Source organism: Aythya fuligula, chromosome 13, assembly GCF_009819795.1.
Source record: "Aythya fuligula isolate bAytFul2 chromosome 13, bAytFul2.pri, whole genome shotgun sequence".
Lineage (NCBI taxonomy): Eukaryota > Metazoa > Chordata > Aves > Anseriformes > Anatidae > Aythya > Aythya fuligula.
Window position 1 is genome coordinate 21,159,866 of NC_045571.1, and position 21,385 is coordinate 21,181,250.

The 21,385-nt window shown below is 39.6% G+C and overlaps 1 protein-coding gene across 1 annotated transcript in view; it reads left to right on the forward strand.

The window, feature by feature from the left end:
• LAS1L (LAS1 like ribosome biogenesis factor) overlaps nt 1–19,057 on the forward strand; it is a 29,217-nt gene extending 10,160 nt beyond the window's left edge. Inside the window, exons 8-13 of the mRNA XM_032196452.1 lie at nt 3,081–3,166; nt 4,087–4,302; nt 5,460–5,595; nt 6,602–6,981; nt 9,876–10,017; nt 18,652–19,057. Coding sequence (XP_032052343.1) covers nt 3,081–3,166; nt 4,087–4,302; nt 5,460–5,595; nt 6,602–6,981; nt 9,876–10,017; nt 18,652–18,742 — 1,051 coding nt within the window. The 3' untranslated portion in view covers nt 18,743–19,057. The remainder of the gene's footprint in view (nt 1–3,080; nt 3,167–4,086; nt 4,303–5,459; nt 5,596–6,601; nt 6,982–9,875; nt 10,018–18,651) is intronic.
• The last annotated feature ends 2,328 nt before the right edge of the window (nt 19,058–21,385 follow it).

A 21,385-nucleotide genomic window follows, 5' to 3' on the forward strand; every position in this document is an offset into this window, starting at 1 on the left:
TCTCAAAAACACAGCTTGCAATGTTCTCCTGTCTGGATGCTTAAGGAAGAATCTTTATATGATATGACTGTTTGTTTTGCAACATGCATGTGCTTTAACAAAGAAGCCAGCGCCAGGCTGTATGCTGGTTCGCATTAGAAAGTTGCTTGAATGATATGTTTCCGCTTGAGAGAGAAACTGATTTTTCAATTAATCTGCATTTTCTAATGAAGACCTCACCTGTTGGAAGAGTTGCACTGTGCTGCATATTTCAGAGTAGTAACAGTTGAAAGGCCCCACTGCATCTGAACAAAGCATTTATATGCTACACTAGCTTACATAAAGATGTCATTACCAACAAGTGCTAAATCCCAGTAAGAACAAGTTGAGCTTGTTGAACATGACATAAAATCAACCAAATCACAAGTACATTCCTCTTATAGAGGGCGAGACAGAGGCTGATTGGAAGCCTCAGAATGGTAGAGCAAACTCTAGGATTTGTCACTCACTCCCCTACTTCACTCCTGAGCACCTACTTCATCTCATGCTATTTTATTTTAGCATCCAGCTGCAACTTTTAAAGAATACAAGCTGTTACATTTATAGTTAATGGAAGGCTGTGCCTATATCCATTGTTTTAACCACCTACACGTTTTCTTTAAGAGCCTGGAATTATTAAAAGTAGTTCCCAGAAAGGATTCATACATGTGCCTTCTGCTTATTAATCATAGCATGTTAACTGTATTGAAAATGAGACCCTGTCACACTGGTTTCCGTCAACCTTCATATTGCAACATAAATACAATATTATGTCATGGGGTTTCTCTTAAGTGCAGATTCATCTTACTCTAGAGGTAATTCTCCATTAAACGTTCTTACGGGAATGGTCACAGATTCGCTTAGTCCTTCTGAAACTGAATGGCTCTGCTTCTGTAGAGCCCTTTGCTACAAGTCCGTTCTCCATTTTTTGCCACATGACACTTTTATTTGAGCAGATGAATAGTGTTATGCTACCAAAGCAACAATGAGTGGGCAAGTATGTATAATCAAGTCACTTTTTACTTAATAAAAAAGAAACTCCACAAGCTCTCAGCATGTGTTTCTGCGTATATTTTTATATAAATGAGCACAGTGGTTTTTAGAAATTATTTATGAATACTGTTGTGGTAATTGCATCTGCTTTGCTTCAACTCTGCACTGAAATGCTGCAGTTGTTTTATTCATTCTGTCACACAGAGTCTGTCATGTGTCACGAATGCAGCTGGGTTTGTGGTTCCTCAGTGGACTCTGTGAAGATGGTTTTCTGGAGAACTGACTGGTGGTGCTTTCCTTCTCAGCTGAAGACGGAGTTGTTCCAGCAGTCTCTTGTATTTCTGAAGATGTTTAAATTAAAGACCCTGAGAGCTTTTTGCTTTCATTTAGGAGAGATTTTTTTTTTCTTTTGATATTTCACTCATGGGAAATAAACTAGCTGAGGAGGGAGGAAGGCTGATGTGGAATGTATTGACAATTTTGTGACTTCATTAGGTTTGGAGACCTGGATTATGGATTCGGCGATAACAGAGTTTATGAGTTCTCTTGAATATGTCAAGCGACTTACAAAAATAGTTTTCTAATTTCGAATACCTATGCATTTGCAGATAAAACCTTTTGTTTCCGCTATCAACATAAACTGTAATTTTGTACTGTTCAGAGGGCAGAAGATTCCTGTGACACTAAAGCACCATGAGCTAACTGCAAAGAATCCTCTGCTGTCTGCTTCAGAGAACTTACCCAGTGGACCTTTCTTAGTCATGTTATTCTACTGAAGCTACTGTCTGCATGGATATAGCCTTAAATAGTTGGTGATGAGCCGTCATTACATGTAGGAATAATGGTAATCATCCTGGAACAGTTTCCAGAAAAGAGAAGGATTAATTCTTGAGTTTGTTCTCAGAAACAAATTACATTCTGCTGCCTGCCTTCTGATCTCCCAGCACATTATTTACTAGTGACAAAGTGGCATAGTGTGTGTGTGTTTTCTTCTGCACTCAGAGCTCTTCAGCTCCTGTTTGTACCTATAAAAACATACATTGTATCTAAGTCATACCTGCATGTTTAGATTGGTAAATCATCCCTTTTGGAGAAAACAAATTTTCTCACCCATTCTATACCAAAATACGCCATGTTTGACATGGATACTACCATTCCAAATCCAATGATGCTAATGGTTTCAGCAGTTGTTTCTGTGTAATTTGTTCAGTGCCTGAAAATGGCCATGTTTATTTTTATTCTGAGAAGTGTTTATTTTAGCACTGTATGTTTGCTTGGATAGAAAAGTTCATGGATAGAAGATGGAAACATAAACGGAATAACTCAAGCACATGGCTGTATATGGAGGCAGTGGGAATTTTGATTTTGTCCATTTTGTTGTTTTACTTTCAAGCATCAGTTCAGCTTACCTGGGTGGGTGCCCTCAATTTCTCTCTTGTGTTAAGCCAACCTAGTGGTTAGATGGATCCTTTAGCTAGAGAATTCAATGTTGTCAGGCCAACTGTAGTTCAAAGAATAGCTGTAATGGCAGGAGACGTTCAAAAAAGAGTTATAGTTGCCATAGGTAATAATTGTGACCCTACTGTAGTGAATCTGCTGAACAACTGTGAATAGGGTGTTAAGAAGTGCCCTGCCAGCAAGCCAGCAGGGTTGGTTTTTCCACTTAAATTTAATCTAGCTCTTGGTCCTTGGATCTTGACTGATCTGTTGGCTGGCAACTTGAATCGTGCTTAAAATCATAGGTATTTCAGTATGATAAATGGTTTATGACAAACATTCCTGGACTATTTTTAAAATACCAATGGCAGATATTTCCCTCTGCACCTCAAGCAGAAGTGTTTTCTTCAGGGTTCTGGTTCTGCTCCACTTGGTGTAGTTGCGTATTCACTCCAAGTCTAATTGGGATGTATGCAGCCCAAAACAGACATAAGGTTTTAGTGCCTTACAAGAAGCTACATCACCTCCACACAGCTCTAGTTGACTCACAAACATGTTTCAGAACTAGTGTAAGTGGTGTTTTGATATGGATGGGACTAAGTGGCATTAATAAGATTCTGTGATTGCTCTAGGGAGACAGTGGCTGAAGTTCTTCTCAGTGATGGTTTTCTCATCCCAACAGTTGATTGCCTGAAGATGTTAAATATCAAGTATGAAGGTTAGTGTGTTGGGTACCACATAGCTTACATAAAAAGTGTGTAGCCAATGTTATGTCCAGTTTTGTTCTTTTTTCCTCATTATATTGAAATCTCTAATTTGCTATATAATTTCTTTTATTTGTCTGGGTCCTTGAACAATCTACTGCTCCCTAGGCCCTGTTATGGACATGCTTAGTTATTGCTTTTGTATAAATCTCTTACTATGGAAGGATAGCTCTTCCACACTGAATGCTACTTGGCCAAAATGTCTTTCAAAGCTTGCATCTCTGCCCATATCCGTAATTGTTACCGAGTTAATGAACTCTCTCTAGTTTCTTTTCCACAATGAAGATAGCAAACAAATGTAAGTGGTGGCATTCTGAGCCTTAGTCACTAGTTGCATCTGAATTCCATGCTGCTGACCAATTGTGCATGGAGTTTCTGAAAGAGAATTAGTTAGGTAGAGACAATGAAGAGTAACTGTTTATCTACCTGAGAGCATTTAGGAAAAATAGCTAAACAGCTTTCTGAGAATGATCCTCAAATTTCTGTGCATATATTACAGTTGTAAAGTTTTAGAAGCTTTTTGATTCTTTGTTGCTTTGCTCAATGTGCCTTCCCTTTGCAAGAGAAAGATATAGGATAGCTCTTCATTATGTGTGAAATAAACTAGAACTGGCTTGGAATTAGTAAAGCAGAGTGAGGTTTTCCTGTGGTTTACTATGTGATTAGATGTAGGCATTGTATTTTTTGCTTTCGTTGGGCTATTGTATTTATTGTTGATTTGCTGCTTCTCTTAATATCTTAACATAAGAAAATAACGACTCCACATTCAAGGGTGATCACAGTGCAAACTACTGAGAACAAGCAGCACACCAGTGGTACACAAAAAAATTACTTAACAGTGATTTTTGGCTTCTCTTTTTCCTAATTATTGCAGCAAATAAAGCAGTATGGCAATTCAGAATTCCTCAGACGTTATACTGCTTCTGGCAGCCCTTGCTGACAGGCCTCCTTTCCCGAAGTTTTACACAGACCCTAATAGACAAAATGTTTATGAAGTTAAAGGAATGTTCTGATTCTTCAGAACTCCGTCCTCAGTTCCTGATCAACTGGATTTCTGAGATGCTGACTAGCATTGCCAGAGTTAACAGTGGTGAGTGTGTAATTTCTGTGTGGGGAAAAAAAAAAAAGTAGGAGTCTCTTCTGTACCATTGCAGGAATGGGGAGGGTGGTGGGTACTTTAGATTAAGTGCAATAAAATGATTAGTACATTTTGTCATGTTAACTTAGAGCTTTAATCGTTGCATTTCTACACTTTTTATGCTGCAGCTTATGTATGTTATGCATTTCTTGGCAACATTTTGAAATTACTATTTCTTTGGCAACTTGCTGTGGCTTCCTCAAGATACAAAAAGCTAATCTCTCCCATGAAAGACCAGTCCAGTACTTTCAGGAAATAACAGTAACAGAAAACAAATAAACATGTTATGTGCAAATTATTATGAGTTCCTTGTTCCCAGTTCTTTCCTCACTTAACATAACCCTAGCTTTACAATATACTTAGGTAGTCTTTCTGTCCTCCTTCAGTCCCATCTATGGATTTGTCATGCCTTTAAACTTACACAGAAGTAAAATTAATATTTTGTTTTTTGTGCCTAACTCCTTAGAAATGTTTAAATTGGTAAACTGTATGTTTAACTCCAGAGAGTGGCACAGAAGAGCTTTGATTATTTGAAGTGTGTCATAAGAATTCTGTTAACAGGACTTTTGTACTGTGATATAGTATATACCTGAAGGAGATTTCCTGCTGGTTAATTTTGCTACCTCCTCTGCTGGTCTGGCTAGATTTTGCCATTATCTATGGTAATTGGAGGTTCATGTTAGATGCTTTCAGCCAACACTGAGCATGTCTGTTATGCACCAAGATACTGAGCATTAGCAGCCCACAGCTGTTAATTCTACTTACTGCAGAGCTATCTGGAATGATCTCAGATCCCAGAAACAGTATACTGCATTTACTAGAGACAATACTGTACAAACACAGCCCTGTGGCTTTCCTGTATGGGATGCACAGAACAAGCTTGGGAAACTGCATCTCACTGTTGTCATATTTTGTGAAGCTAACTTAGCTGTTAGTGCATTGGCAAGTCCCTTTTAATGAGTTTGACATATTTAGTCAGTGTATCTGGTCTTGGACTTGGTTTGGAATGCCAGCTTGTGTAAGGATAAGAGCTCCAGTAAAAATGCAAAGGGACGAAGTGTGTACTTTTATGTATTTTGAGTACCTTGTTTTTGTTACCTTCTTTGAAGGGAAGAAAAGACGCCGCTGTAACAGACGTGTGTATGTGAAGGAGCTGTTCCTCCACAAAGTTCCTTTGCAGTGGATAAGACTAACTGAAAATTGCTTGGAAGCTCCTTGCTGGGCAACCCCACACCTTCTTCAGTTGTAAGTTTGATCCTGTGACCTAGAAAAAGGACAGTGAACAATGTTCTCTAACAGCTTTGGCAGCTTCCCTGTGATACGCTAGAAATTATGGCAGGTGTGTACTTGAAGCATTGCATCCAGGTCTGGGGCCCCCAGCACAGGACTGGAGCACCTCTCCTACAAAGAAAGACTGAGAGAGCTGGGGATGTTCAGCCTGAAAAATAGAAGGCTCCAGGGTGACCTCACTGCAGCTTTTAAATGCTTAAAGGGGGCTTGTAAAAAAAAAAAAAAAAAAAAAAAACAACAAAAAAAAACGCACTGAGCGACTCTGCTCAGATAATGACAGGACAAGGGTAGGGGAAGGGTATTTAGATTAGATGTTAGGAAGAAATTATTCATTCATAGGGTGGTGAGGCACTGGAACAAGTTGCCCAGGGCTCGTGTATGCCCTATCCTTGCAATTGTTTAAGACCAGGTTAGATGAGGCCCTGGTCAACCTGATCTAGTGGGTAGCAGCCCTGCCCATATCAGGGGGGTTGGACCTAGGTGATCTTTAAGGTCCCTTCCAACCTGAGCCATTCTGTGATTCTAGGTGTGTATAAAACTGTGTTTGTTGCTGCTCATCTTCCTATTGATTCTACAAGGAGAAGGAGGAGAACTTAAAAGAATTGCTCCTTTGGAATGAAATTGGAAATTATCTGTGGATTTATTAAGAAAGCAACTTAGAAGAAAAGTGATGTAGTAGCAGAGATGTAATTGCTCATGCGGGTGATATGGGTTTAGCACAGGTGGCACCTTTTTCACATAAAAATAGCAAAGCACAAATTCAGTTAGAAGTATCCCACATCCTTAATTTTAATCACAAAGAAGGAGTATTCCAGCAGTCACTACTTAGGAATAATCAAACTTGCCTTTTAGTGGAGATACATGAGGAAGCTCGCACTTAAAAGGCTGCTCAGCTTGATAAACCTTCATTTAGAATCTCTTTTTGCTTTTAAAACTTTTACATTGCCCTTTTCCTTTCTAGGATCCTCACAAGCATGAGACCTCGTTTGCCACGTTCTTCACGGAAGAACCTTCTCTATCTCACATCCATTTACACGGAAGGAGGTGGTCCATTGTCCAGCCCAGGCCACTTGTCAAACTACAGTGAACAGCCAATTTACACTATAGAGAGCTTACAGTGGAGGGTGAGGCAAGAAAATCAGGTTAAAAATGAAGGGCAGGCTGCAGAGAATCAAGAAGATGTGCTGGAGAAAGATGATGGTGTAGAGGAAGTAGAGGAGGAGGAAGAAGAGATGGTAACTGAAACAAATCATTTGGAAGGACTTGCTCATTCTGATAACATGGTGGCTATTGCTGAGAAAAAGGCAGCACTACAAGGGTCTGCATGGCAGATCATTGCAGGTAAAAACAGTTTTTATAAAATTTAATGTTTACAAGTGGTTAAGATGGTCTAAGTGAAATGCAGAGGCATGTCAGCCCTCTGGGCCTGACCAGAACTGAATTGTGCTTCAAAATAATTTAAATGCCAAATCTCTGAAAACTGCTTTTTTCCAGTCTTCTGTTTATGTGCAAATGTCATGTCTCCCTAAAAGCTCTTAAAACACTGTGTTTTTTTCCAAGAGCACATTGTTACTTCTTCCTTAACTTTTTTATCAGGGGTCTCTAATCTCAGTGTTTAAAACTTCACCATATCCAGTTGATGGGACAGTGTATATGCCAGCTGTAAATGGCAAAGACAACAAAGATATTTCTTAACCTTTATTTGTCAGAATTAGGGATATCTGAAAGCACAGTTGGACTGCATTTGAAAGCACCAGTCAGGTTCTCAGAAGTTCCAAGCCCCAGGCAAACTGCAATCATGACATGGTAGCAAGCAAGAGTTGGAAGCAGGGCAAGAAGTTTGTAGAGTGAATAATGATTTATCCAGTGTTCTCTTAGCTTCCATACGGTAGCTATACTTTCATTGGGATGTAGGATTCAACAGCTAAGAAAATTTTTGGGTGAGTGGTTTCTGGAGGGACTTAAAGGCAAGAAAATGAGATGGTGTAGAGGAGTTAGAGGCAAAGTGGTGTTTAAAGAAAGAAGAAAAATGCAGCCATTGGAAGACAATGAACTCTCATACCCCACTCACAGAGAAGATTTCCCAAGTTTAAAAAAAAAAAAAAAAGGAGGGTAAGATCTGCCTAAACAATTCAGCTTAGTTATGCTTATGTGAACAGCTTGTTAGAGGTGGATGTTTTGAGAACAGAAGCAAAATTGTCCTCTACATCAGTGACTTTGGTTCTGAGCAAGCAGATCTTTTGCCAAAGGAACACACATTGTGTCTTGAACCACAAGCTTTTCATGAAGATTGTGTTTATGTAGTTGGTTGTGGGTAAATTTAATTTCTGTTTGAATAACACCAAGGATGTGTAGTTACCATCCTTAAACAAATTGAAAACTAAAACTACTGTAATGACATGTGATACATCAGCTATTTACTAGGTTGCTCTCTGAAGAGAAGGCTCAGCCTGTTCATTGTATATAACTGTAATTTGCCTTACAGTTGAGTTGGATGTTATAGAATCATAGAATATCCTGAGTTGGAAGGGACCCTTAAGGATCATCAAGTCCAACTCTTGACACCGCACAGGTCTACCCAAAAGTTCAGACCATGTGACTAAGTGCACAGTCCAATCTCTTCTTAAATTCAGACAGACTCGGTGCAGTGACCTCTTCCCTGGGGAGCCTGTTCCAGTGTGCAACCACCCTCTCTGTGAAGAACCCCCTCCTGACGTCAAGCCTAAATTTCCCCTGCCTCAGCTTAACCCCGTTCCCGCGGGTCCTGTCACTGGTGTTAATGGAGAAAAGGTCTCCTGCCTCTCAACACCCCCTTACGAGGAAGTTGTAGACTGTGATGAGGTCTCCCCTCAGCCTCCTCTTCTCCAGGCTGAACAGGCCCAGTGACCTCAGCCGTTCTTCGTACGTCTTCCCCTCCAGGCCTTTCACCATCTTCGTAGCCCTCCTCTGGACACTTTCCAACAGTTTCATGTCCTTTTTATGCTGTGGTGCCCAGAACTGCACACATTACTTGAGGTGAGGCCGCACCAGCGCAGAGTAGAGCGGGACAATCACCTCCCTTGACCTACTAGCGATGCCGTGCTTGATGCACCCCAGGACACGGTTGGCCCTCCTGGCTGCCAGGGCACACTGCTGGCTCATATTCAATTTGCTGTCTACCACGATCCCCAGATCCCTCTCTTCTAGGCTGCTCTCCAGCGTCTCATTGCCCAGTCTGTACGTGCAGCCAGGGTTTCCCCATCCCAGGTGCAGGACCCGGCACTTGCTCTTATTGAACTTCATGCGGTTGGTGATCGCCCAGCTCTCCAACCTGTCCAGATCCCTCTGCAAGGCCTTTACACCCTCATTTGAGTCCACAACTCCTCCAAGTTTGGTGTCATCAGCAAACTTGCTCAAAATACCTTCTATTCCTACATCCAGATCATTTATAAAAATATTGAAAAGTACCGGCCCTAAAATGGAGCCTTGAGGGACCCCACTGGTGACCGCCCGCCAGCCTGACGCAGCCACATTTATCAAATACTATTTCTGCACTTTTCAAATTGTGAAATTATAACGTTTAGAAACCACCATTATATGTCAGGAGGTTTAGTTCTATTAAATGCCCAGGAAAGACGTAAAAGAAAAAAAAAAAAAAAGCATAAATCTGCTGGTACTTTAAGGCAAAGTCTGGGTTTCTGGACAGATGTCAGTTAACCAAAACAAATCGTTTTTGGTATTATATAGTGCAAAGGTGCTGTTTTGTATCTTCATGTGTGTGATAATTGCTTATTCCATTTACAGGAGTATGCAGAGTGAATATTTGTATAAACCTTTTCAAAGTGAATTTTAAATTATCATATAGTAATCAGTACATCAGTTTCATACAAAAGTATGCTTTAATGACAGAGGTAAGTATTAAGGGTTGCTCTAGAATAGTGGGAGGTTTCTTTCAATGGACATTGCCTCACAGTGGTTTGGATAAGCTGTACTGTGTAGACAGCATGATCATGCCTGACTCCAGATGTGTTCCTATTGTCTCACAAGGTGTAGAGACTTCCTTTGAAAGAGCTAATAAGGTTAGAAAGAAAGTTACTTAAAACTATAGCTCAGTCTTATTTTTGCTGAGTACCTGAGGTTGCTCGTGTTTGCTGAGTTGCATGAGATAGTATTTTTGGCTCTGGGGGGAGTCTTGCTTTTTGAAAATCTCTCTGGTGAGCTCGGACTTCTTGTTTATGTACTGTGTTTTTACCCAGATGAAATACAATGGAAAGACTTTCCTCTTGGGAAACTCCCAGGTCAGACAGATGACCCTGATGGTCTCATGTTGGATAATTATTCCATGATGTCTCTGCTTGATCAGCCAGTGAGAGATGAGTGGAAGTCTCCTAGTACAAAGTGAGTAATATGGGCAAGACTTTGTCCCTGAACTATGAAATTGATTTATTTCTATGTGCCTTGTGCTGTGATGTGAAAAATTCAGGACTAGTTTTCAACCTGTTATTTGTGTGATAGCTTGACCAAAATATCTACCAATATTTGTAATATCTACTAACTGCGCTTCTCTCATGCATTTTTAAAGTAATGTTTGTGTTTTGAAGAACCTTTGTAGTGTTGATGTAATAACATAATAGTCTACTCTTCAAACTGTTTCAACTTTCACTGTTGTCTGATACTGTTAGTAAGATACAGTATGCTGATCCTCACGAGTTACTAACACGCAAGTACAGAGTTTTTAAAACAAGCTACTAAGAGCTGGTGCAGAGTCTGCCTAGTGATACACTGGGATGAGTAAGTTTAATAGGAAGAACTGTAGCCTTGCAATTAAAGCATTCAGGACTGGAAGCCAGGAGATGCAGCTAAGAATGTTAGCTCCCCAGCATTCTTACAGCCTGACCTTGGAGAAGTCATGTAGCCTCCCCCAATGTCAGTCTTCCCAGACTAGCTAATCTTGTACAGGAAGGGAGAGTCATTTTAAAATGTACAGTGGTCTGATGAAGCACTTTGAGGTGCAGTAGTGGGAAAGCTTAAGTGCAAGCTGCTGCACCTGAGCTGGGGCAATCCCAGACAGGAGTACAGACTCGGAGAAGAACTCATGGAGAGCAGCCCTGCGGAGAAGGACTTGGGGGTTCTGGTGGACAAACAGCTTGATGTGAGCCAGCAGAGCACGCTTGCAGCCCAGAAGGCCAACTGCATCCTAAGCTGCATCAAGAGAGGTGTGACCAGCAGGTCAAGGGAGGAGATTGTCCCACTCTGTGAGGCCCCACCTGGAATACTGCATCCAGGTCTGGGGCCCCCAGCACTAGAAGGATGTGGATCTGTTAGAACAGGTCCAGAGGAGGACTACACAGATGATCAAGGGGCTGGAGCACCTCTCCTATGAAGAAAGGCCGAGAGAGCTGGGGATGTTCAGCCTGAAGAAGAGAAGGCTCCAGGGTGACCTCACTGCAGCTTTTAAATACTTAAAGGGGGCTTGTAAAAAAGATGGAGAGTGACTCTTTGCTCAATCAGATAATGACAGGACAAGGAGAGATGATTTTAAACTAAAAGAGGGGAGATTTAGATTAGATGTTTGGAGGAAATTCTTCACAGTGAGGGTGGTGAAGGCACTGGAACAGGTTGCCCAGAGAGGTTGTGGATGCCTTATCCCTTGGACAACCTGATGTAGTGGGTGGCATCCCTGCCCATAGCATGGATGGGTTGGAATTACGTGATTCTGTGTGCTTGAAGTGAATACTGTAGTCCACTGTCCTGACTACATTTTATGTCACTGCAGTCCCGATTATTCACTTTATTAACCCAACATGAAACAAACTCTCTTCTCCTCACCCTCCTCCATTGAAGTAAGAAACTGTTTTGCTTGTTTTTGCCCTGTTAGCCTGACACTGGACTTGTATTGTTGATGGACACAGTGAGACTGAAATAGCTACTGTGACAACTCACCAGTGTGGTAGGAAGTTACTTTATGAAGGTGTAACAGTCATCCTTCTGACCTGAGGGAACACACACAGTACAGAACTCTGCATTCGTCTCCTTCATTTTTTACTCATCAAATCTGAGAGCTGCTTATTATAATTACTGCTGTTCTCTTTCTCTTCTGGGAATGTACTTTTGTTCTGCAGTCCTGGGGCCTTTTACACTAACTGAAAGTGAAATACAAGTGACATCAGTGGCAATCAAAAGGTGATTTCCATCTTATATTTTGTGGAAGCCTGCTTATGTTATCTTCTTTTCTGGTCTTTCTACAGGAAACCATTGGTAGGATTATGAGATACTGCTGCTTAGCAGTTTGGAAGTTATTAACACAGACTCAGCAGGCGTCAAAACTCTCTTAATGGGGACTCAGGTCCTCAACCACAGTATGTTGCCATTGCCCAGTGACCTTTTCAGAGCTCCAGCCAATAATTTAAGTTGCAGACCTGACCTCACTGAAGAAAGTCAGGTTGCCATGGAAATAATGGTAGCATTCTATAAGGCTTTCATTAGATCATCTCTGTTACTAAGTGACACATGTCCAGTTAAACAGTTCCATTGAAGATGTTTTCACAGGGTCATTATTTCACTCTTAGAAGTCAAAGGATCTTGAACGTTGTTAGCTTTCAAATAAATTTAATCACATACCCTGTGTGGGATTGGCCGTACATGTAGTTTAATTTTAAACCAAGGAATGCTTCAGAATATAAATGGATAGCAGTTATTTTCTTAAACATTTGATGGCTTAACTTCTAAATCAGTGATTCTTTCCCTGTAGTAGATGGGCCCAGTCTACTAGCTTCCAAAACAAATGAGAATAATAATCACAGTTACACAGTTTTCCCACTGCAAGGTTGTGCAGTGGGAAAAGCTACTACATGTATTCATGTTTTCACATATTCTGAGTTGTCTTCAGATTAGTTTCCAGTTCTGAAGAGCACGGTTTCCATTCTGACTCCATTCTCTTCATCATCTTCCCCAGAACTAGTCTACTCTTTTGTCAGCTTAGGCCTGAAGTGTAGGGGTAGGCTGCTGAGAGAGTATTGTTTGTATTTGATGGATCCAATCAAAATGTAGAATTAAAATCTTGTAGATTGCTACATAATAAAAAAAGATATCCTTTTCCGGTGCTCCTCTTTCTGACAGTCCAAATAGTTCGTGAACTGCTTGGTTCTAACACCTCTACAAGAGACAGCACCGAATCTGTCTTTCTGCATATCAGGAGGTTAAATGAGTCATCCTTTCTGAGTCCTTTTGAACAGTGTTCATCACTGACCCATACTTGGAGCACTACATGAATTTCCTGTCAGGCTTTAAAGAGAGTAGGTAACCATTTATCTCCTGATAGTTTATCATCCCCCAAAGAAGAGTAAATTTATAGTAGATACAAACAGGAAAAAAAATAATTGATTCAGCAGAACCCTTTGATGTCAGTCAGCCATGAGTCATGTTGCTTGCAACATGTTCCACATTGGGAATTACGACAAATTCCTGGAACTTGCAGATCTGCTTCTAGTCTGCAGAGCCCTGGCACTTTCACTGTAGGCAGAAATGACAGAGTACTTGATCTCAGAGACTTTAAACATAAGCTGTTTGGTATCCAGCCAGGAGGCTCTGACAGGAGATGGGGTTTCTGTATTTGTTCCTCGTTGGCTCAGTTGATTTTGCTGTGCACAATAGATGGAATCATCATTACGGAGGCTGTAATGAAGTGTATATGGAGTAGTATGATTCACTATTCTTGTTTGTAAGCTGCTACTTGAATCCAGCTGTAGCAAGTTCCCTTTCTGTCCTGGCTGTTGTAGGAGTCAAGTGTTTGTAATCCCACTATATTTCTTGGAGTGGTCCCTAGAGTAATAGAAATTAAAAACAAACAAACAAACAAAACAAAACAAAACAAAAAACACCTAATGATTCCAGGTGCTGCTCTACAAGCAAAGGAATTCTTCCAGATGTAATCTTTGTCATACCACTGGTTTAGATGTAGATGCTAGAACTTAGCCATGCTACTGTCTGAAAATCCACAGCACATATTAGTCAGTTAATTTGTTAATAAAAAATCACTAAAATTACGAATACATGTTTTTTTTTGTTTTTTTTTTCCATCCTGCAATGGACATGAAGTAAATCCTTGCTAGTGTCAGTTCATAACAACTGGAAAGCAGAATGATAAAGTAAGAACCATGAACGTAAGTGCACCTGGTCATGCTGAAATTTCAGTATTAGGTTCCTTTCTCTTTCTAGTTAGACTTTGATGCTTGCAGCTACTTTTGTGATGCTTGTTGTTGTAGGGAATCATATGAAGCAGTTCAAGTGTTGGCAGTTTTACAGTACTGGCAAGCAGTATTTCAGTGTTATGATTCAGTGGTGACTTGGTAAGGTTTTCAGTCTGTCCTTGACATAGGCTGATGAAACATCACAAATGACTTTAGAATAAATGTAATTTAATTCTTTGGATTTGGAGGACATATAATGGAAGTAGGAAAAAGAAGTTTGAGGGTAAAACTTGTTAGGATTTTTGCAAATCCATTAAATGTGCAAAATTAGAAAGATGTTACTTATTTTCTAAAACTTGCTTTCCTTGATATGCTTGAAGAGCAAAGCATTGCAGAGTCATTAACATGGAAGGTGGAAATCCAGTGCTGGGGGTTAAAATGTTTGTAAAGATTCTTTGAGATCCTTGCCTGAGCCATCTGCAAAGATACATATTTAAAGAATCTAAAAAAAAAACACAAAACAAAACAAAAAAACACACACACACATGTCAACAAAGACATCTCAACACTTCGCCTCAGCAAGTTTCTGATTCACAAACTACTGGGAGGTAGGAGAGTAATAGGGGGAAGACTGTTCTCTTGTGCTCATATGCTCACTTATGCATTAGCTTTTGAACATAGTTGGAGACTGGCCATTCAGACCTTTAATTTCAACTAGTCCAAACACTTGTGTGTGCTAGAACTGAAGTGCAGTTAAATCTGTGAACCTAACAGCATGAGGCACTCTCTGGAATATCTCATAGGGATGCATTCAATCTCCCTTCTTCGTGAATGTTAGTAGTCTGGGAAATATGCATGGCTGTTATTTAAAAAGGCCTTTTCCTCATAATCAACTTGGGGTGTTCTCTTGGCTCCATAGTGTAAAAAGCATTGGAAGATCAGATTTGTACTTGGTTATAAATAGCCTGTAACATGCAGACTTAAAAAATGCATAGCTGTAGAGTTGCACTAGTTTTAAGGATGAGAAAAAGACTCATACTGCTAATTAGATGCTGAAACGGATTCTCATGCTTAAAAATAAAGAAAATGGTTAATTTATAAGCTGTTCTTTGAAACAGCTTCTTTTGTACTATTCAGTGATTTTTCACAGCAGGTGAAACACCATTTATCCATATTTCAGGTAATATTCTCTAGGTTTTACTTCCTAGGACTTATGATTCCATTGCTTGCTACAAATTAGAAGGACTCCTTCCTTTCTGGGTCATAAATGCAAGTGGTGAGACACACAGAACAGCCATGGTTACAGGGAAATGCTCGGTCTACCTGTCTGTACACAGAGGAGCAAATTATGTTGCAGTAGGATAGAAAAAACTGTCAGGCAGTTGAAAATTTCTAAAGAGGTTCCTGACCTCAAGGCTTATCTGAAGTATATAAATTTCAACTTGACTTTGGACCCTTCCTCGATTTGGAGAATGCTCTGCCTGTAGCCAGAACAGAAATGCGTGCCCAGACACACAGTTCTGTTCCTGGAACAGACAAACCTGATTTGCATTATAAATTCTTGCTCACATATGCCAAAATATTTCTCTTGGGATCTGCAAATGGACAGCTGGAAGGACCTTTTTTTTTTTTCTTTCTTTTTCATTTTCTTGGGGTTTATTTTGTAGGTAGATCAATTATTATTTCCTTCCCTTATCAGTCACACTAGATTTCTTTGGGGGATGATGCCTGGACTGCCTTTTGTAGTATGATTTAGTCATGGTAAGAACCCAGTGTATATTAATTGCAAACCAAAGTGTTACAAGTTAGGTATGTACGTCTCAGTGCTACATTATACAGACTCAGATAAGCAAAGCAGGCATTGCTTTCCCCTGTGCCATTAATAATTGCTTTCCCTGTCACCTAAGATGCTGAGAGGAACAATTGCAAAAGCTTTTTCTATACTCAGCCAAGAAGGTGGTTTTCTTTTTCTCCTCGTATGCAGCTTCTGTTTGGCTGCTTTTTGAACTAGTGGTGAGTGTATAGTGTCACACAGCTTCTATGATTAGAAAATAACCATGTAGAAAATGAAAATGCACATATCAGACTAAAAATAGTAAGTGTTTCTCCATTCATCTGTGTAGGTGAAAAGGAGCAGAGTTTCTGGTACTCAAATCACAACCTGGCAGGAAAGGAAGAAGCTCAGAAAGATGAGGAAAAACTGATCTGTTTCTCTAGCTGGGCCTGGAACTAATCTTTAGTTTTATCAGGAGTGCTATAACTTGCTCATTCCTCTTATTTCTCTTCCATTGTAGCTTCTCCTTTTGCCAAAATCATCCGGAAGGTTTTCTTGACTTGCCCAGAGGAAGAGGGGGAGCAGAGTTTCTTGGTTACTTCTCATGTATTCTTCTGTTTGGAAACTTCATTCACTGCCTTGCAGCTACATGAGTTTTCAGCTTCCCCTTCAAATGAGTGGTATATATGGCATGTTGCAGAAGGGGTGTTTGCTGTTTGCTAACTCTTGGTAGTGGTCTCCAACTTCTCTGTAGAGAGCTTTTCTGACAAGCTCAGTGTTGTCATCATACTCACAGTATGGTATGAGAAACTGTGAAAATGTGATGGTGTACTTTGGAAATATCTATAAGATGCTTGGAAAAAAGCATCTGCAACATAGGCAGTGGGACACAGTCTTTGTAAAAGCTACGGCTATCTTTAACTTTCTATTTGGCTCCCCAGACTTATGGCAAATCAAAGTAATGAACTACATTAAGGGTTTCCTGAAAAATCTGGAAAAAGGACTCTGAACGAGTCACGTAGTAGAAGCATGACCTTTTGCTGCAGCCCTAATTCACCAGGTCAACAGATGAGAATGGAGCAGTACATTTAAGGCAGCAAATTATGTCAGTGTCTGTCCCCAGAGTCTCTGTCCTGGGAATGAGTGAAGTCATGAGTAATGAACAGTTAGCATCACAAAGAAGGAAGAATTATCTCATTAGCAGGCTGAATTCTGGGTAGTTTCCAACAGACAGAGAAAGAACATCAGATCATTACTGCTGGGTGCGATATCTGTGATGTTTCTGTGTTGACTTTTTTTACAAGGTCCCTGGCAGTGTTTCATCTGTGGAGGGGGTGTCTAGGGAGGTGTTCTGACACTAAAGGAAAAATTGTGTGTCCCTGAGGAGCTCTGAGCAGCAGCCTCTGCTATATTCCGGTTATTCCAGTACCAATCATTTGGAAAAGGCATTGAGTTTTTCAGTGTATAGCTTTTAAGTTGCTGTATAAATAAAGCTTCCCAAACATCTCCATCTTGTTTACAGAAATGGTTCTGGTTTAATGTGAGACATAAGTTCCTGTGATGCTTAGATGCATTGGAAAATCTTGTAGAAATCTTGTAGAATCCTTCCTCCCTGGTCCCAAAAGATAGTGTTCTTCTGTGGGTTTTCTGGTGTGTGCTTTGCTGTTATCAAAGTTTGTCCTTAGGGTTTGTTGCAGCAACCTCAGAAGCTTTGAATAGCTGCTGTCATCCTCAGGCAGACGTTTTGTTTTTGTGGTAAGCATATGTGCCTTTTGTTTACTCCCAGTGTCAGTTTTATGTGACAGCTGGGACAAAGTGGCAGTTGGCAATGACAGAGAGTTTCCTGAGAGTAGAGCTGCTACCTGCAATTGCTTTAGGGATTGTATTGAGATTTTCACTGACATTTCAGAAATGGCATTCATCGTTCAATGGTCATGGATAACGGCTGGATTTTTTGTCCTTAGAATGAGATGCATAAGCAGGTGGGTGAAAGAGGGAAATAAGGTGCTGAAGGGTAAAGACCTTAAAGTAGACAGGTAACATATTCATATCCTGGGGGATGCTAGGTTGTAGCTGGGACTGCATGAACTCTCCTTGAGCGTACATGAAAAACACGCAGATGCCGACCAGGTTTTCCCTTTTTCTTCTTCACAGTGTCAGATAGCAGGTTTCAACTGGCTCATTTATAAACATCTTATTTTTAAAATATAGCTTTTAACTTCCTATTCTCATAAAAATGAATTAAAGTGTTAAACCCTAGTCTGGCCTACCTAACAACTCAGTAGTTTTTTAAGTTTCTTCACACAGTACAGCTTTGGATAGGGAATGGTTTACCTATGTTCTTCAACTGCTCTTTGAACCTTGAGCTTAAGGGTGCCTTATGTCTGAGAACACTGAGAAAAAAGAAAAAAAAAAAAGTATTTGTTCCTTTGTGTGCTGTGTTAGTGAGTCATGGGGGACTCAGCCCTAACTGGGTAACTTCTGCAAGGAAAAGAGATTTTACGCCTGTTTGAGACTAAGCCACTTTCTGCAGTTAGAAATGACTTAGCATGCCGCCAGTGAGACCAAATAACTTCCTTTAAACTTTTTGTAAATGCTCTAGATTCTGTGACTTCTGTGTCAAGCCATAGGAAGGGCTTGTTTCTGTGTGCAGACATACAAGCTTTCTAACATTTATAACAGATTGTTTTTATGTTGACTTCTTGCTGCATTAAAGTTTCACGTGATTACCTTGTATTGTTAGCTGCAAAGGACAGATGAGACAAGAATTGTTGTGTGGTTGGTTGTTTCTGGAGTCATGTCTCCCTTGCAATTGTTAGCAGCTGGTAATCTTTCCATTGGTTTGTGTTTTGGTACCGTTGGTACTCAGACTGTTCCCTCTCATGAATGAACTGATTAAAAATTAAGGGCATTCCATCAGTTAAACGATCAGAGCTAGAAATGAGAAATAACATTTTAGTTTGGAAGTAAAACTTCTTAAAAGTTTAACATGCTAAGAAATTTGCTTTGGTGATGTGAGCTTCTAAGTCAGCTCAGTGCTTATGTGGTTTATTTCTCATCCTCTTGCAGCTCTGCAGAATTGAATATTCCTGTGACAGGAGGATTGCTATGGACCCAGAATGACTTCCATAAAATAAAAAGTGGCCTTCAGCTTTTCTAAGACAGCAAAGTGCTCTGCAGCTTTCAGCATTGCACAAGATAAGTGACACGGAGGAACTAGTAATGGTGATATGGAAATAGCCACTCCAGGATTTTTTTTTTTTTTTCATGAGGACTTACTACTTTTGACCATGTAAAATCAGTGTTTTATCAAAGTGTTATAAGTTCCATGTATAGCAGCTATTGTCTGCTTAACTACTGTCATGGGCTTCTAACTCTAGCTGATGTTTATGAAATATAGTTAGTATACTTCAGAATCCCTCACTATTCCTTAATTTTTTTTTGTGGTTAATAAAGGTCACCAACTGAAGGCAAACCTTTCTTTTCTTCCTTTTTTTTTTTTTTTTTTTTCTTCTTCCTTTTCCATCTGTCCTTACTGGCCAGACTATTAAACCCTTTCATTTTCAGTGACATTAATATTGTCATGTATGAGTTGAAATTATTTTGCCAGGATAAGACTGTGTTACAATTTTAATCTAGCAAGGATTTCACATGAAGCTCCAGGAATCAAGTGAATTACAGCATGGCAGAATGCACTTCAGTGCATAAACATCTTCAGCTTTTTTCTTCTCATAAGTTTTTTCAAGTGGTGCTCTTGAGGTTATGATTTTGCTGAGGTTGATAAATAATACTTTGGCCCTTGCTGGAAGCTATCATGATTACTGTAGAAATGGATTTGATTGTCATGCTAGAAAGTTGGTGAGAGCAAGGACAGCTATTTGTCTAAATTCATCTTTCTTTACTTGTATTTAAGGTTCTTGGAACTTAGAAGCTTCTACAATAACCTGTCGACATGTTAAGAGTTTAAGCATTTTTATTTCAAGACTTCTCAGTAATTATCTGTTGGATTATATCTGCTAAAGGATAAAAAGAGCCTTTCTCTGAGTCAGTCTAGTAATTGGCAGTATTTAAAAAATACACAGAAGTAGGAAAATGTCAGTGCAATGTCGTGAAATGGCATCATTTTAGTTTCTTGGCATTACTGTTCTCATTATATCCTAATAATCCATGTAAAAAGACACAAAAAGGGACATACAACTTTAGCAGTATATCGGACAAGATAGAACTACAAGTTTAGAACAGCAAATACGTGGATGCCTTGGGCTGGCTATCAAGTAAAGGCTTTCCTAAGTGTCCATAATGTATTTTTTCTTTTCTATTTTTTTTTGTCATCCTGTCCTACTCCAGTTAGTCTTCCACCAGACAGCCAACAATTATTTAGAATGGAAGATACGTCGTACATTTCTTTCTCTAAAAACAAGCAGTACTGGTTTCACACAAAGCAAAAGAAAGCAAACTTCTTTTTCTGTTATGGGGGATTTCTCCTGTAAGCCTCTCCTCTTTTTAGTATTTTAAGTTACTTCTTTTACTCAGTAGTTCCTCAAGCTTATTTAGGAAATATTCAGTGAAAAGGATTTGTGCTTTTATTACTGTACAAAGTGGAGTATTAAATTTCTTAAAGTACCGTGTTTGGTACTTCTGAGACCTGTCAGTGCAAGCATAACAGTTCAAAAAGGAAGGTGCAGTGCTGGCAAATACTGTGCTGTACGTGACCTTTTTCCCCTTTGGTAAAGGTTTACTCAGTAAAATCACGTCCTATTATAGTTTCTTTGTCAGCTGTAGTTACTGCCTTTTCTATCTGCCATCACCCCCACATAATGAATTACAGAATAAAGGTCCTGGGTTTCATCTAATTGCAGAGTCAAACAAAATAGCTAAATCCAGTGCTGTGAATAATTGTAGAAAAGAACAAAACTGCTGGCTGATATACACACACACACACACATATACCATATATATATGTGTATATATATACATATATATATATATGTGTGTGTGTGTATATATATATATAAAGACTTAAGGAGAAGCTGTAGTAATGGCATGAATTTTAAACAGCGTTACTGATGGGAAAGGTGGGGGAGCAGGCATAGAACAATGGGGAAAAAAAAAGAAGTTGTGAATGGCTGGAGAAAAGAAACATAATTGTTTCAACTTCTATAAAGAAACAATAGTGTAACACCTAAATAATTAAATGACAAAATTAGTATTAATAGCATATAATAAAATGCACAGATAATCTTAATATTTAAAGCTGACCGGTTCAAGTGACATAAAAAGCAAGTAATGTAACAGTTAGTGTATTTGGTACTCAGAAGTCAATGCAAACAACAGTATGAAAAGCGAAGTATGATGCTGGCAAATACTGTGCCATATGTCACTTTTTCCCTCCTTTGAAAAAGGCTCTAAGTAAATTTTCTTTTTCGGCCTGCTGTTTATTTTCATTACTAGAAACATGTTCTGAATGGGGACAAGAAAGGCGGTGTTTATGTATTCCTGAAGTACTTTATGTTTTCCTTTGCATTGGGCAGGATTGCTTGAGACTGCCTTCTCCATGTAAATTAACCTTTCCAGACAGGTTTTTATTGTCCGGTGAAAAACAAACAAACAAACCACCAAACAAACGAAAAACCTCCAAAGAGAAGGTACAGAAGGGATTGGAAATAAAGTTCCATCTCCTATGGAAGACTGCTAGGATAAACTAAGAAAATAGGAATTGCTGAAGGACGAAGTTAGGGCCTTGGGACTGCCACATTCACAACCTCTGATCCCTCTTGTCCCTTGCCATCTTTTGAATTTGTTT